Source organism: Mesoplodon mirus, assembly GCF_964341445.2.
Source record: "Mesoplodon mirus genome assembly, chromosome: 13".
Lineage (NCBI taxonomy): Eukaryota > Metazoa > Chordata > Mammalia > Artiodactyla > Ziphiidae > Mesoplodon > Mesoplodon mirus.
In genome coordinates, this window is record NC_138989.1 from 19,998,784 (window position 1) to 20,012,807 (window position 14,024).

General features: G+C 46.9%; 1 protein-coding gene across 1 annotated transcript in view; it reads left to right on the forward strand.

The window, feature by feature from the left end:
- The window catches only part of MYO18B (myosin XVIIIB), a 227,522-nt gene that overhangs the window by 75,319 nt on the left and 138,179 nt on the right, over positions 1-14,024 (forward strand). Inside the window, exons 20-21 of the mRNA XM_082641570.1 lie at positions 2,451-2,560; positions 12,969-13,034. Of these exons, the coding sequence (XP_082497696.1) occupies positions 2,451-2,560; positions 12,969-13,034 (176 nt within the window). The remainder of the gene's footprint in view (positions 1-2,450; positions 2,561-12,968; positions 13,035-14,024) is intronic.

The window sequence follows — 14,024 nt, forward strand, 5'->3', positions numbered from 1 at the left end:
CCAACTCACCACCAGTAAAAATTTACAACTCGCTGAGGGCTGAGATGACGGTTAGTATTTTTTAGTAATAAAGTATTTTTAAAAGTATTTAATTTATTTTTATAAAAACACAGAATTATAAATAGTGTATCAATTTACTTATTCAATTAATACCCTTTAAAATAAAGTGATTATAGAATTCAACAGGAAAATACTAGTAATAAAGTATTTTTTAATTAAAGTATGTACATTGTATTTTAGATGTAATGGTATTGCATGCTTAGTAGAATATAGTATAGTCTAGGGACTTCCCTGGTGGTGCAGTGGGTAAGACTCCACGCTCCCAGTGCAGGGGGCCCGGGTTTGATCCTAGGTCAGGGAACTAGATCCCGCGCACATGCCGCAACTAAGAGTTCGCATGCTGCAACAAAGATCCCGCGTGCCGCAACTAAGACCCGGCACAGCCAAAATAAATAGATAAATAAATATTAAAAAAAGATGAGTTTAACATTGAAAAAAAAAGAATATAGTATAGTCTAAAGATAACTTTTATACACACTGGGAAACCAAAAAGTTTTGGGGATGCTTTCTTGTGATGTTTGATATGTTGCAGTGGTCTGGAACTGAACCTGCAACATGTCAGGTGTGCCTGAATTCATATACACATGCACGCATGATGCACACATACATATGCTGTTTCTCAGGTACCTACGATACGCTGGGCACTGCAGTTACGCATACTAATTGATGTTGTTCTCACAAAGCCCTTAGCACAATGCCTGGAGGAGAGTAAAGGCTCAGCAAACGTTACATATGGGGCAGACTGGTGGGCACAGGTCAGACTCTGGAGCCAGTTGGCCTGGGCTTGACTGTGGCTGACACTGGCAGGTCCCTAGATCGTGCCTGCCTTTTATCTCCTGTGATAGCTCAGGTCTCAGAGAGCTGTCGTGTGGGTTGATGAATTAATAAGGGAATAAAAGAAAAGTGCCTGGACCTGGGAAAGTGCTCAAAACGCATTAGCCTCCTTTATTGGGTTGGCCAGAAAGTTCATTCGGGGTGGCACAGCAAAACCCGAACGAACTTTTTGGCCAACCCAATACAACAGTCATCGTTGGATTTAATCCTCATCGTGACTGTGTGACAGGAGATCTTATTACTCTCATCTGACAAGTGAAGAGCTTGAATCTCAAAGAAATAGGGTCACTTGTCACTGGTCAGAGGGCTAATCAGGGTGGATGTGAGATACGAACCCAAGTAAGTCTGACTCAAAAGGACAGACCTGTAACCTCCCAGCCCCCAGGTCTCTGTGTGGTCAGCATCCTTCCAACCTGGCCTGAAACCCTCCTCTTCCCCCAGGAAGGCTTCATGGATTTGCTACATGTACCCACCATGACTCTTCCTCATGGTTCATGAATTTGGCTTATTGTAAAGTGAAGTCTCAAAATGGAGTGAGATTTCACCAGACCTTCTCCCATGCAGCCACTTGAGGGGTCTTTCTAAGGCAGCTGAGGGTCTACCACGCCCCTTGTATCCACGATGAAGTCCAAGCTTCGAGGTCTGGAATTTGATTTCAAGTTCCTTGGGGACCCAGTCCCTGCTTGTCTTTGACCTCATTGTTGGTTACTCTCCACTGGATTCGTTATCATCACTCTCTGGGTTTGGATCCCATCTGGGAGAGTTAGGGTTGACTTCACTTTGGGCTACATGACTTGAACTCTCTGGGCCTCAATTTCCAATCTATATAATGGGTGTAATAATACAGTCCCCAGAGTGTCTGTAACACAAGGAAGTCGTTATCCTAGTGTCTTGCACACATAAAAGCTCAGTAACTGCTTTTGCTATGACTGAGAAACAAACCTTGTATTTTCCTGCTGTGGCTCCCTCTGCCTGGACTTCCTTCCACACCAAATCCTCTGGCACACTCTCACGGCCCCTTCAAAGGCCAGCTCGAACGTCACCTTCTCTCAGTAGCTTTTCAGATGCCACTTCCCACACAGAAGGGTGCAGCTGTGTCCATCCTACATGTTAGATTTAACATGTAGATACCGTCTGATGCAGCATTTCCCACACGCAGTCTGTGGGGCGGTAAAAAGTATTAAACCAAAAAAAATTTTTTTCCATGGTCCAACAGGTTTGGAGAACTCTGGGTTAAGCGAAGCTAATCAGGGCATCTTCCCTGCAGAGGGTCTGGAGGCTTTGACGTCAGTGCTCACACAGATTTTGACCTTCTGAGAAGCAGATGAGGGGGCAGCTTTTTCAAACTTTCATTGGAGCCTTTTATAGGGTCCTTGTTCTGGGGAATGCAGTTGGGAAATGCTGATTGAACCCAGTTTCTTAAATTAGCAAATGGGGAAACTGAGGCCCCAAGACGTGAGGGCACACAGTGAGTAGCAAGGCTGGGAGCAGACCCCTGGACCCCTGGGCTGGGCGTCGCACTTGGATTCTTTGTTCTTCTGCTCCCCCCACTCCAGGCTACGCTGACCACATGGGGCTCACTCAGTTCCGCCGAAGATTTCAGGTGCTGGACCCTCTGCTCATGAAGAAGCTCATGTCGGCCCATGAGAGAGTGGATGAGAAGAAGGTATGTGGAGCCAGGTGATGGGGAGGTGGAGGCCCCAGTGCTTCTGCTCTGTAGGGGATGGCCCAGCGGGCAGCTGGGGCAGCTGGGATCTGAGAGCTGGGCCCTGGGGGCTAAGATGACGGTGGCATGAGGTTTGACTCAGACCCCTGCTCCAGACTTCACCCCCTGCCATGTCACTTAGGACACTGCCTATCCCGGAATGGTCCTTCTGAAACCCTGCATGAGGAGGTGCAGGGAAAGAATTAGAGCCACAAAAAGAGCAAGTCCCAGCCAGGAGGGCTCCTAGCAAGATGAAAAGTCATCATTCCCACCCACAGGCGTGTTCCACTCGGCGCCAGCACCCTGAGATATAGTCTGTGAAAAGAGGGCTCTGTGGTCCCAAACACTCCCCCCTCAGGGCCTTTGCCCTAACTGTCCCCTCTGCCTGGAGCAGTTTTCTCCCCAGTCCTTGCCTGGCCAGTGTCACTGTCATCTTGCTATTCAGATCTTGGCTCAGATGCTATTCTCCATCACATCATCTTGTTTTAATAGTTATAGCACTTATCCTTATCTGAAATTATACACAGATTGCCTGTGTGTTCTCTAGCTCACAGCAAGTGTTCAATAAATGTCCCGTTGGATGAATGAATGAATACACGTACCTAACCTTGTTATTTCTGCCCCTGGGTATCTCCTTTCTCCATCCCTACTGTAAACTTCTGGAGCCGGAAGTCTTCGCCCCTAGTGCCAAAGCCTCGGTAAATGTTTCTATTGAGAATGGCCACCGGCTAGTCAGTGATGATAGAGCTCTTCAGAATGTGCAAAGCGCTAGTACAGCCTCACAACAGCCCTGCAAAACAAGAGCTATTACATCTCTTTTATAAATGAGGAGACCTAGGCTCATGGAGATGAATGATTCCCTTGAGGCCACACAGCCGAGCATTCATGAGTTTTGTCCTTGAACCCAAATTTCTTGATTCCAGGGAGCCCCTTTGAGAAAGCCTGGGCTCCAGAGTCAAACAGACCTGCAGTTGACTCCCAGCTGGGGCTGTGTGAACTTAAACGAGTGAATCCATCTTTCTGCCTCAGTTTCCTCATCTGTAAAATAGGAACGACAATAATACCAACTCCAGCGGGGCGTTTGGAGGATTGTATGTAATAGTATAATTGATGTGCTTGACGCAGGGCCCGGCATATAATAAGGGCTCATTATATGTGAACCAGCACCACCACCATCATCTTTCAAGGCCAGAGTGATGGCAGCCAAGCCACACAGACTGGATATTCACAACCGTGTTGAAACTCCCCCTCCAAGTGAGCGTGCCCGTGCGTGCCTGAGCTCACTGAGTCGTGAGGCAAGAAGAGTGAAAAGAGTCACAGTTCTTAAGTCCTCTCTGGGCTCTTTTCTGCAGCAGGGGCCAGGGCGCAGGCCACCTCTTGCAGACAAGGCGGCATTTCTCTGTGGCCCTCCTGAGTCACTGTGGGGAGGGGACCTCAGACCCAAGCTGGTGTGGAGCAAGGCTGTCCCCGCCAACCCATCTTGGAGACCACGAAACTCTGCCTGGCTTGGTGCCACCAGGCACTCTGTACCAAGCTTCATTGGGGTTCTTTATCCTAGGTCCCCCCCAGTCTTAATCTCCGTTCAGAGCATCTGGAACGGAACCATTGAAAGGGGCTTGGGCTCCTCTGCAGTTGAAAACAGCACAGAAGTGGGGCGTGGGGGAGCTCTCTGCGGGGGCAGTGGGGGTAGCATATGGAGGCATTTCTATTCTGGACGACTCAGCAGTTCTCTCTTGTAGCCAAACCGAAGCCACCTCCGTACACTCGCTGGAGGCCTTGGAAAGTGGAAAATTACAAGTGGAATGGACTTGGGAGTTTTTGCTGCTTCTTATTCTCTTTTTATTTGCTCACAAATTTCATTTGCTGCAGCATAGGATTTTGGTAGCAACTAAAGGAAATGCCATCCTGCCTCTTATGAAAAAGCTGATAAATATTCATTTGCCAGGCAACATGATATGCCATGAATTATACATGAACACGTGCTCGGGTGGGCAAACTGTCAGCCTCTGTGTGCAAAGCATTTAAGACCTCAGGATTTAATAAGACAAGTTTGACAGCTAGAAAAGGTCAATATTATCATTAGACACTAGACAGCAGCAGAGGGAATTCATTGTCAGGGTGTGAAATGGGCCTTGGTGTGTCCCCTGTGTGCCCAACATGCACGTGGTGCTTAAACAAGGCTCTTTCCCAGTGAAGTACTCTCATTTGGAGGGTCCCTGATGGATATTTTGTGCTCCCGAAACAAAAATAGTGTGGTGCCTTTTACCACAGTTGTACAAACCCTCATCACAAAATATCAGGCGTAATGTGAAAAGGTTACAGCCCTCAGTAGATAAAGCCTCCCTGCTCTGGGAATTATCCCCATTTTACAGCAGAGGCAACTGAGGCTGTCACCCCCCAAGCTGGGCAGTGTGGCAGTGGTAGAGCTGGGATTTGAACTCAGGCTCTCAAATCCCTCACATAGGGCTTTTTACTGTTTATTGTGGTAAAATACACATAACATAAAATTTACCATCTTAACCATTTTCAAGCATACTTAACCATTTTTAAGCATAGTGACCTTAAGTACATTCATATTGTTGTGAAGCCACCACTGCCATCCATCCATCCATGGATCCATCCATCCATCTCCAGAACTCTTCATTTTCCAAAACTGAGACTGTCCTTACTAAACACTAACTCCCCATCCCCCGCCCCCCAGCCAGCCCTTGGCAACCACCATTCTGCTTTCTGTCTATGAATTTGACTGCTCTAGGGACCTCATATAAGTGGAATCATCTAGTATTTGTCCTTTTTTTTTTTTTTTTTTGCGGTACGCGGGCCTCTCACAGTTGTGGCCTCTCCCGCTGCGGAGCACAGGCTCCGGACGCTCAGGCTCAGCGGCCATGGCTCACGGGCCCAGCCACTCCGCAGCATGTGGGATCTTCCCGGACCGGGGCACGAACCCATGTCCCCTGCATCGGCAGGCGGACTCTCAACCACTGCGCCACCAGGGAAGCCCTAGTATTTGTCCTTTTGTAACTGGCTTATTGCACGCAGTATGATGGCCTCAAGGTTCACCCGTGTTGCAGCACACTCTTAAAAGAAGAATTTCCTTCTTTCAAGGCTGAATACTGTTCCGTTGTGTTTATGTAGTACAGCATTTTGTTTATCCATCCTTTCTCAGTGGACACTTGGACTGCTTCCACCTTTTGGCTATTCTGAATGACCCTGCTATGAACACAATGTACAGATACCTCTTTGAGACCCTGTTTTTGATTCTTTGGGGTGTATACCCAAAGTGGACTTGCTGGATCATATGGTAATCCTATGTTTAGTTTTTTGAGGAACTTCCAAACTGTTTTCCGTAATGGCTGCATCATTTTATATTCCCCCCAACGAGGGTTCCAGTTCTCCACATCTTTGCCAGCGTTTGTTATTTACTGGGTTTTCTGTTTGTTTGTTTTGCAGTAGTTATCCTAATGGGTGGGAGGTGGTATCTCATGGTGGTTTTGATTTGCAGTCCTCTGATGGTCAGGGCTGGTGAGCACCTTTTCATGCTCATACAGGACTTCTGAACGGGAGCCTTTTGAAGACAGAGTATTCGGTGAAGTTTTGTATAGAATGTGCCATCCGTGATGTTAATTTAAAATAATTATTATTGATCCCATCCAACTGTAACCAAGTGCCTGCTTTGCATCAGGCCCTGTGCTAGCTGCCAGAGAGACAGGAATGAACAGGACACAGCTTCGTGGGGAAGAAAGATGAAAATGAATAATTTCCAGACAGAGGGATAGTTTTGGGATGCCCCAGGAAGCACATCTAAAACTTCGGATTTTTGCAGCAGGGGTGAGGGTGGGACATTCAGGGAAGACACCTCAGAGCAGATGATGATTGAGTTGAGCTTTCTGGGACAGTTTTGAGGAATCAAGTAAGAGAAAGAGTACAGGGCAAGCCACATTGGGAATAGCATGTACAGAGATCCAGAGTCACGAGGTTACGTGGCCAATCTAGTGTGGCTGGAGCATAAATGCTGCCAAGTGTCAAGAAAAGGGTCTGAGGTTGTTGGCAGGGGCCAGACCATAGTCACTGTTAGCAGAGATAAGAGTCTGGGCTTTATTAGGTGATCGGTGATGGTTGACCAAAAGGTTACCAGCAGCAGCATGGCTTTGAAGACCAGATCGTTATTATTTGAACTGGCTTAAGCAAAATTATGAAGGAAGTCAAGTCCACTCTAGCCATTCCTTGGCCCTCTATAGGGAGCAGTGTTCTCACGCAGACTTCCAGCCGTTGAGGATGCCCGTCTCTTCTAGACACCCAGGCACCTGCTCCTGTCTCCAAAATGACCCTGTCTCCCCTCTCTAACCATCGTGGGTCCCATTCCTCTCTCCCAGGTTATCCCATCTGGTTAAGATTATGCCTTAACCCACACTGAAGCCCTCCCAGAGTGACCTCAGGCAGGTTCCTGGAAGAGCTCATTCGGTTCACCTTGGCTCTATCCCAGATTCTGGTCCCTTCAGTCTCTCTGCTGCTGAGGCAGGAATCGCTAAGTCTCCCTGATCCCATGATAGGAAAGCCCTGGGCCCACCGTCTTCCCCTGAGTCTACAGTGATGATTGATTTTAGCCAACCAAATCAGTGTCCCTGGGGACTTGATCTGAACACACCTAAGGCATGCCAGTCTGTCTTCTCAAAGGCAGCCACTCTTGTTCCGTCTTAGACTCTGGTAGACACTCCCGATTTCCTCTGAATTTGTCTCAGAGTCATTTTCTGCTGGGGAGAGGCCCCTGTGAGCCCGTGACTGGGGTGGAGGGGTGGGAGGAGGGAGAGAGGGAGCTGTCCGTTCTCATGATGCTAAAAGATTTTTACAGGGCCTTCCATAGCCTTAGCCCTCTGGAATTTATTCATCATCCTTTTCTTTCTCACCTTGCTGTCCTCCTCCAGTTTGGGTCTACTGTTTTTAGTAACTATACATGTTTTCCATTTTGTGTTAACCAACCCAATTATATAAATGTGTGTGTTATTTATACGTTCGTCCATATAGTTTATGGTTTGTGCCAGACATTCTGTTTACAGTCTTGAGCCTATAGAGTTAAAGAACAGAGATATAGTCCCCACCCTTACGGAATGATTTGATCAGTGTGTAAGTGAGAATTTTCAGTGGTTAACAGCATGTGGTTTAGAGTCAGACAGACTTGGGTTCAGATCCTGGTATCTGCCATCTCTCTTTCCATTCATCCATGCCCCATGATGCTTGATAGCTGTATGACCCGGGGACAACATGTGATAGGGCATAACAAAGTGCCTGGCACATAGTAGGTGCCCAAACACATGGCAGCCATTGGGTCATGGTGTGGGTTTCCTGGAGAAGGTGCTGTACTGACAGCAGCCAAATGGTTTACTAGGAGAGCATCTATCTCCACAGACGTGGGTTCCCTGCATCACACTACCTGCTGAGGATTGAGTTGGGGAAGCTCTTCCCAGCCATGGCTCTTTGTGGTTCCTGGAGTCTTCCACTGCTTGTCTGGCATGTTCAGCTTAACGTGAGATGTCAGACTGTGTGCTTTTTATTGAACATTGGAGAGAAAGCTCTGTGCAAAATTCTAGGACACAAAAGGATTCTGCAACTGGAGGCATGAATTGGGTTTCTCCCAGGTACATTGAAGGACTCATAATTTGAGCCTAGAATGGTAAAGGTGGAGGGTGTGTCATCACTCCACAGTGCCAGAGGGGCTTATAACCTCAGAACCTCTACCAGTTATTAGTACTTACTGAAACTCAGCATGTGCCAGGCATGATATTAAGTACATTATGTGCATTGTAAGAGCTGCTTGGAAGTCTTTAAGTCCAGCATCCAAGCCCACAGAGGGTTTCTGTTGACTGCTTTTTGTTTGTTTGTTTTCTTGAGTATAGGTCACACTTCCCAATTTCTCTGCCTGTCTTGTAATTTTTTGTTGAAAGCTGGCCATTTTCAGTAATATAAAACTGCATCTCTAAACTCTGCTCTTTTCCCAGTTACTTGGTAACTTACCTGAACAGGGTTATGGGGTCTGGCTCCCCCATGTTGTGAGACTGCTGCCATCTCTCTTCAGTTTGTTTCACTCTTGTTTTTATTATAAATTGTGGTTTCTCAGGAGTTGCCCTTGTGTCAGCACAGCTTAGTGGTCAGGAGAGGTTGTGGTCAAACATTTTGAATCTGTGAAGCTTTTATCTGATTCTTACAGTACTCTGTGTGGGTTGGAAAATGTATTCGACATTCAGGCATTTACAGTGTGCCACAGATTTTACTTTCTGTGTGGCTCTTTCACATGTTTTCTGCCTGTGCACGTGGCCTTATATTTAAGTAGGGCTATTTAGATGCCTAAGGCTCTCTCAGTCCCTCCCGTGCATGCGTGTAGCTTTCCAGATTGCCAGGAATATATGGGAGGTTCTCAAGGCCCACTATGACTGTCCTGTTCCCTATATCTCCTCGTTATAGGGACCTGGCTAGTCACTGGCCCATTGCTTGCCCCTCTCAGGATAACAGTCTTAGGCTAGCTGTGCCATTGACTTTCTCCATTTGTTTGCTGCCAAGAGCACTACTGTTTCTGACAGTGTTCCTGGGTGTGGGATTTCCCCTTACTTTGATCCTTGTAAGTGAACCCCTTCTGGCAGTAAAGTGGATGGTTTTCACAGCTTGCCTCACCCTGGTAGGACCTCTGCAGTGACAGAGCTTAGTGGGGAGTGGAAGGGTCTTGGCCATGATTGCCATAAACTCCCACTGTTCTTAAAGGCCCAGTAGTTTCTCTTGAAAAATGTTTCTCAATTTGCTGTATCCCCTTGCTCAATTTCCAGAGTATCAAAGTTGTTGTTTTTGAAAACTGTATCCATTTCTATCATTGTTTTGGGGGCAGAGGGTTTATCAAGCTCCTTGTGCGACATTCTGGAAGTCTCACTCCTACACACTACTTTCATGGTCTCATTAAACCACCACCACATCCTTGTAGCATAGGCGTGACCACTCCTATTCTAGAATAGGGCACCAAGAGGACCCGAGAGGAGGAGCGGCGTGCTCAGGGTCACACAGCTATCGAACGATGGAGCTGTACTGGATCGCAGCGTCCGAGGGCAGAGAACAAGCTGAGTTCTCTGATTCCCTGGGGTTGTGTCCCCCTCCATTACTTCTTAGCATGTGATGTTTGACAAGTCCTTTCATTGCACTCGACCTCACTTTCTTTCTCTATAAAATGGGCATAAAACTTCCTAAGATAGTCACAGAGGTTTGAAAATTAGACGAGTTATGGGTAAAGCACTTAGAGCAGTGCTCAGACCCCAAAACACAAGGGAAAGGGAAAACTCTTTTTTTGGAAGGAAAATGGCCCGCATTTTACTCAGCCTTCCATGCCGAGAGGTTTTACCTCAACTGTCGGGACGATTCAGATGGGTTAGCTGATTCCATAAAGATGCGGAACAAGGAAGAAATTTCTTACAGTCACCTGGATTCTTGCCCTGTCATCCACCAGCTGGCTGTTGGGCAGTGATTATATTAGGTAGAAACAAATGAAATCACTGGTATCTCACCTAAGCAAGTGACAGTTTCATATGGTTCGATCTAAGAGTAATATTAATGTTGATAATGAGAGCAGCTGAGTACAGAGTCACTGACAAAGTCATTTTCATGTACATATTCTCAGTTAATTGTCCCAGCCCCTGTACAGTCTAGGCAGGGAATGTTAGCATCATTTTGCAGGTGAGGAAAATGAGGGTCAGAAGCACAGTTCAGTGCCCGCAGCCACCTGTTCACTCTGTCACTTGGACCTAAGCGTCCTTATCTGTACAATGAGGTCAATGGGACAGAATATCTCTGTGAGGCCTAATGTGCTTGGCTACACAGACATCTAAAGGGCTCTAAGAAAGCAGGGAGACGGAGAAGAATCCTTGGATCTTGTGGGGCTGGTTGTGTGTTTTGGCTATGTTTGGGGTACACCTGAGAAATGGAAGCTTAGTCCGCATTCTGCAGCACCACTGCCATTTTATCCAAGAGAGAGGCCGGTAGGACCAGCTCTGGGACATCAGGACAGGCTCAGAATGTTTACTGAGTGCCTACTGTATGCAGCTATTTTGTGAAGCCCTCCACAAGCACAGCCACAGCGTCTTCCATAATAGGCGCCATTATTTCCCCCCATTTTTCTGAAGAGGAGCCTGCAGCTCAGAGTAAAATGCTTGTCCAGGGTCACACAGTTCGTGAGTGGTTAAACGAGAATCTCAGTCCAGGATCTAACTCCACATCCTGATTTTTTCCTCCCACACGTGGACTCTGGGCATTAACTCCAAAGTAGGTTAGAAAATTGTCACCAGCTGTAGGCTTCATTTCTTTTCCATCCGTCCATCTTGTTTTCAGCCAATGTTTATTTTGTTTTCCTCTCGTGTAGAGAAAAAAAAATGTTGTAGCCTGGATATGTTGGTTTTATGCATTCTGCTGCCTATAGCTCCCTTGGAACATTTTTGGCTAAAATGTAATAAGTGAAACCACTGAATTTTTGGAGGGGGCGCTATGGAATGTTCCTCTCGGAGGTCAGAGGAGAAAACTTCCCCCCAGATTACAGCCTCAGAGTAGACTTTTAATAAGCATTTTTTTTTTTTTTTTGTATCTTAGGAAGTTTTCTGTGATGCCGATGACCCATGGAATTGAAACTCATCTACCAGATTACTCTGTCCCATAATACCTTTTGCGTCTTTGAGTGTCGCAATTACTTTTCTGACAGCTTATTCTGAAGATAGGCTTTGTGATTTCCGGTGAATGGAAGGTCCGTGAGGGGTGGTGTGAGGGTGCAGCGGGAGGGGAATTGGCAGTCACCAGGGAACCAGGCACGACCTGCATTCATCTGACAGTACGGATCTCTGGCAGGCTTGTTTCAGAGTCTGCAGTGCTATATGACAAGAGGAAAATTCCTTTCAATAGCTGGTGGTTTGGCTAAGGCTGCATCCAGGGATCTCTGAGTAAATTTGTTTCTCCTGGAGGGGGTGGCCCTTCTCCACACTCCCCCCCAACCCTGCCCCGCTTCTGCCCTCACTGGGCGTTCCCTCATTCAGTCGTCATAATTATTGAGCTCCTACTGTATGCATAAAACAGTACCAGGTGCAGTGGAGGAAACAGGTGAATTAAACACAGGCTCTCTCTCCCTAACCTAGGTCAGGAACACAGGGTTAAAGGCCACGCCATTTATTCACATATTTGGGAGAGTGAGGCCGTCTCTGGCACGTGTGATGAGAAGGACAGGGTGCTGGGGAGGCTGTCACGGGGGACACAGCAGGTAAATTCCCCAGTAGCCTAGGGCCCTCTGCAGCTGTCTTGGGCCTGGGAAGCAGTCGAGACATAGGTGTTGCAGTGTGGCCCGACACACCTTGGTTCGAGTCTAGTTCGGCCCATGTGTAACTTATAACCTTGGAGAAATGCTTTCATTCTGTTTTTCTTAAAATGGTGGTAAAACATAGGTAACAAAATTTACCATTTTAACCATTTTTAAGTGTGCAGTTCAGTGGTATTAAGTATATTCACACTGCTGTGCAGCCATCACCACCATCCATCTCCTGAATTCCTTCATCTTGTAAAACTGAAACTCTGTACCCAGTAAACACTAACTCCCCCTCCCCCTCCCCGAAGCCCCCTGGCAACCACCACTCTACTTTCTGTCTCTATGAATTTGGCTGCTCTAGGGACCTTATGTAAGTGGAATCATCCAGTATTTGTCCTTTTGTGTTTGGCTTATTGTACTTAGCATAATGTCCTCAGGGTTCATCCATGTTGTAGCCTGTGTCAGAATTTCCTTCCCTTTTAAAGCTGATTAATATGCCGTTGGGTGTATACACCACATTTTGTTTATCCATCTGTTGATGGACACTTGGGTTACTTCTACCTTTTGGCTACTATGAATGATACTGGCATGAATATGAGTGTGTGCGAGTATCTGTTCAAGTCCCTGCTTTCACTTCTTTGGGTATATATCCAGAAGTGGAATTTCTAGATCATATAGTAACTGCATGTTTAATTTTTCGAGGAACTGCCATAGTGCTTTCTGTAGCAGACACATCCTCCATTTAGTTTTGCATCTGTGGTTTTCTCCTCTATGAAATGGCCATGGTAGTATGACGACCCACCTAGGGTTGCTGTGAGGCTGAAACGATGTGGTGTCTGTGAAGGTTCCAGCAGAGTGGATGGCACACAGTAGGTGCCCAGTACATGCTCATCCTCTACACTTACCTGGGGAGGTGGAGCTCTGTTAGCTCACAGACATGTGGGGTCACCCTCTCTCTCCTGGTGTATCCCTCAGCCATGCAGCCAGCTGACCTTCCACTTTGGGAGTCTCCTGCCCTCAGTCTGTCTTCCTCTCTAACTCTCCTCTTTTTCCCAGGCTGTGGCAGAGCTCCTGCAGAGCCTGGATCTGGAGAAGAAGACAGTGGCCATGGGGCACAGCCAGGTGAGTAGAGCTTCTTCCTTTTGCCGTTCTACCCATGACATGAGGGACGCACGTGAGACCTGACTCTTGTCCTTCCTCAGCATCCACTACTTCTGTGTGTCTCCTTTCCACCAGACAGGGCTGAACACAGGGCTAAGTGATCTCTGCCCTTGTTATGTGACAAGGCTGTTAAGACAAAATGTTATAATGTGGGAGGAAATAACATTGGAGAATATCATTTATTAGAGGTAACACTCCCAGGGACCTCAGTGGTCTGGAGAATTAACATCTGGACTTCAGGTAGGACTCTCGAAACCTCAGAAACACCCATCTTCACTCCAAGCCTTGTAACTTTTGCTTTGCAACCAACTGTAACACAACAGGTCCTAGCGGATTAACAGCAGTAAGTGAAAGGAGAGGGCATGGGACGAAAGTACATGATTTTAAGGCTGAGAGACGTAGATTTCTCCAAGCTGGTGTTGCGCCAAAAGCCCTTCCAGAAAAGTTGAAACGTTTAGAGAAGAATTTCATGGAGCCCTAATATGCTCATACATCTTGTAAGTTTTCAAGAGGGAAAATATAGTATTTAGGGCTCCCCAAGTGACCTGACCCTGGAACCCTCACCCTTTTGTTTTTGTGGAAGACCCATTACCACCTCCCAGAACTAGCGTTCCCTGGGTCATAGTGTAGGGAGTGCGGAACAGAGGTTGGAAACTCAAGGACCAGGAGGAGGGCAGGGGAGTAAGGACAACGTTTAGAAATACAAATTGGAGAGAGAAGAGACCAAGGGACCACCTCCCCACTAAGTTACCTACTGATTGATTAATGGCACCCAGGAAACCTTTGTCAATTAATTGCCTTCCACATTCAGGTACCGTGTAAAGTGTTGGTGGCATTATTGGCCATTAGTACCTCTTGCAAAGTGAAGTGTGCTGCCCCATCACACCTCTTTCCTCGGAGAGCTCACAGTCATTCACGCTGGTCATTGCCCCCTAGACACACTAGCCTCTC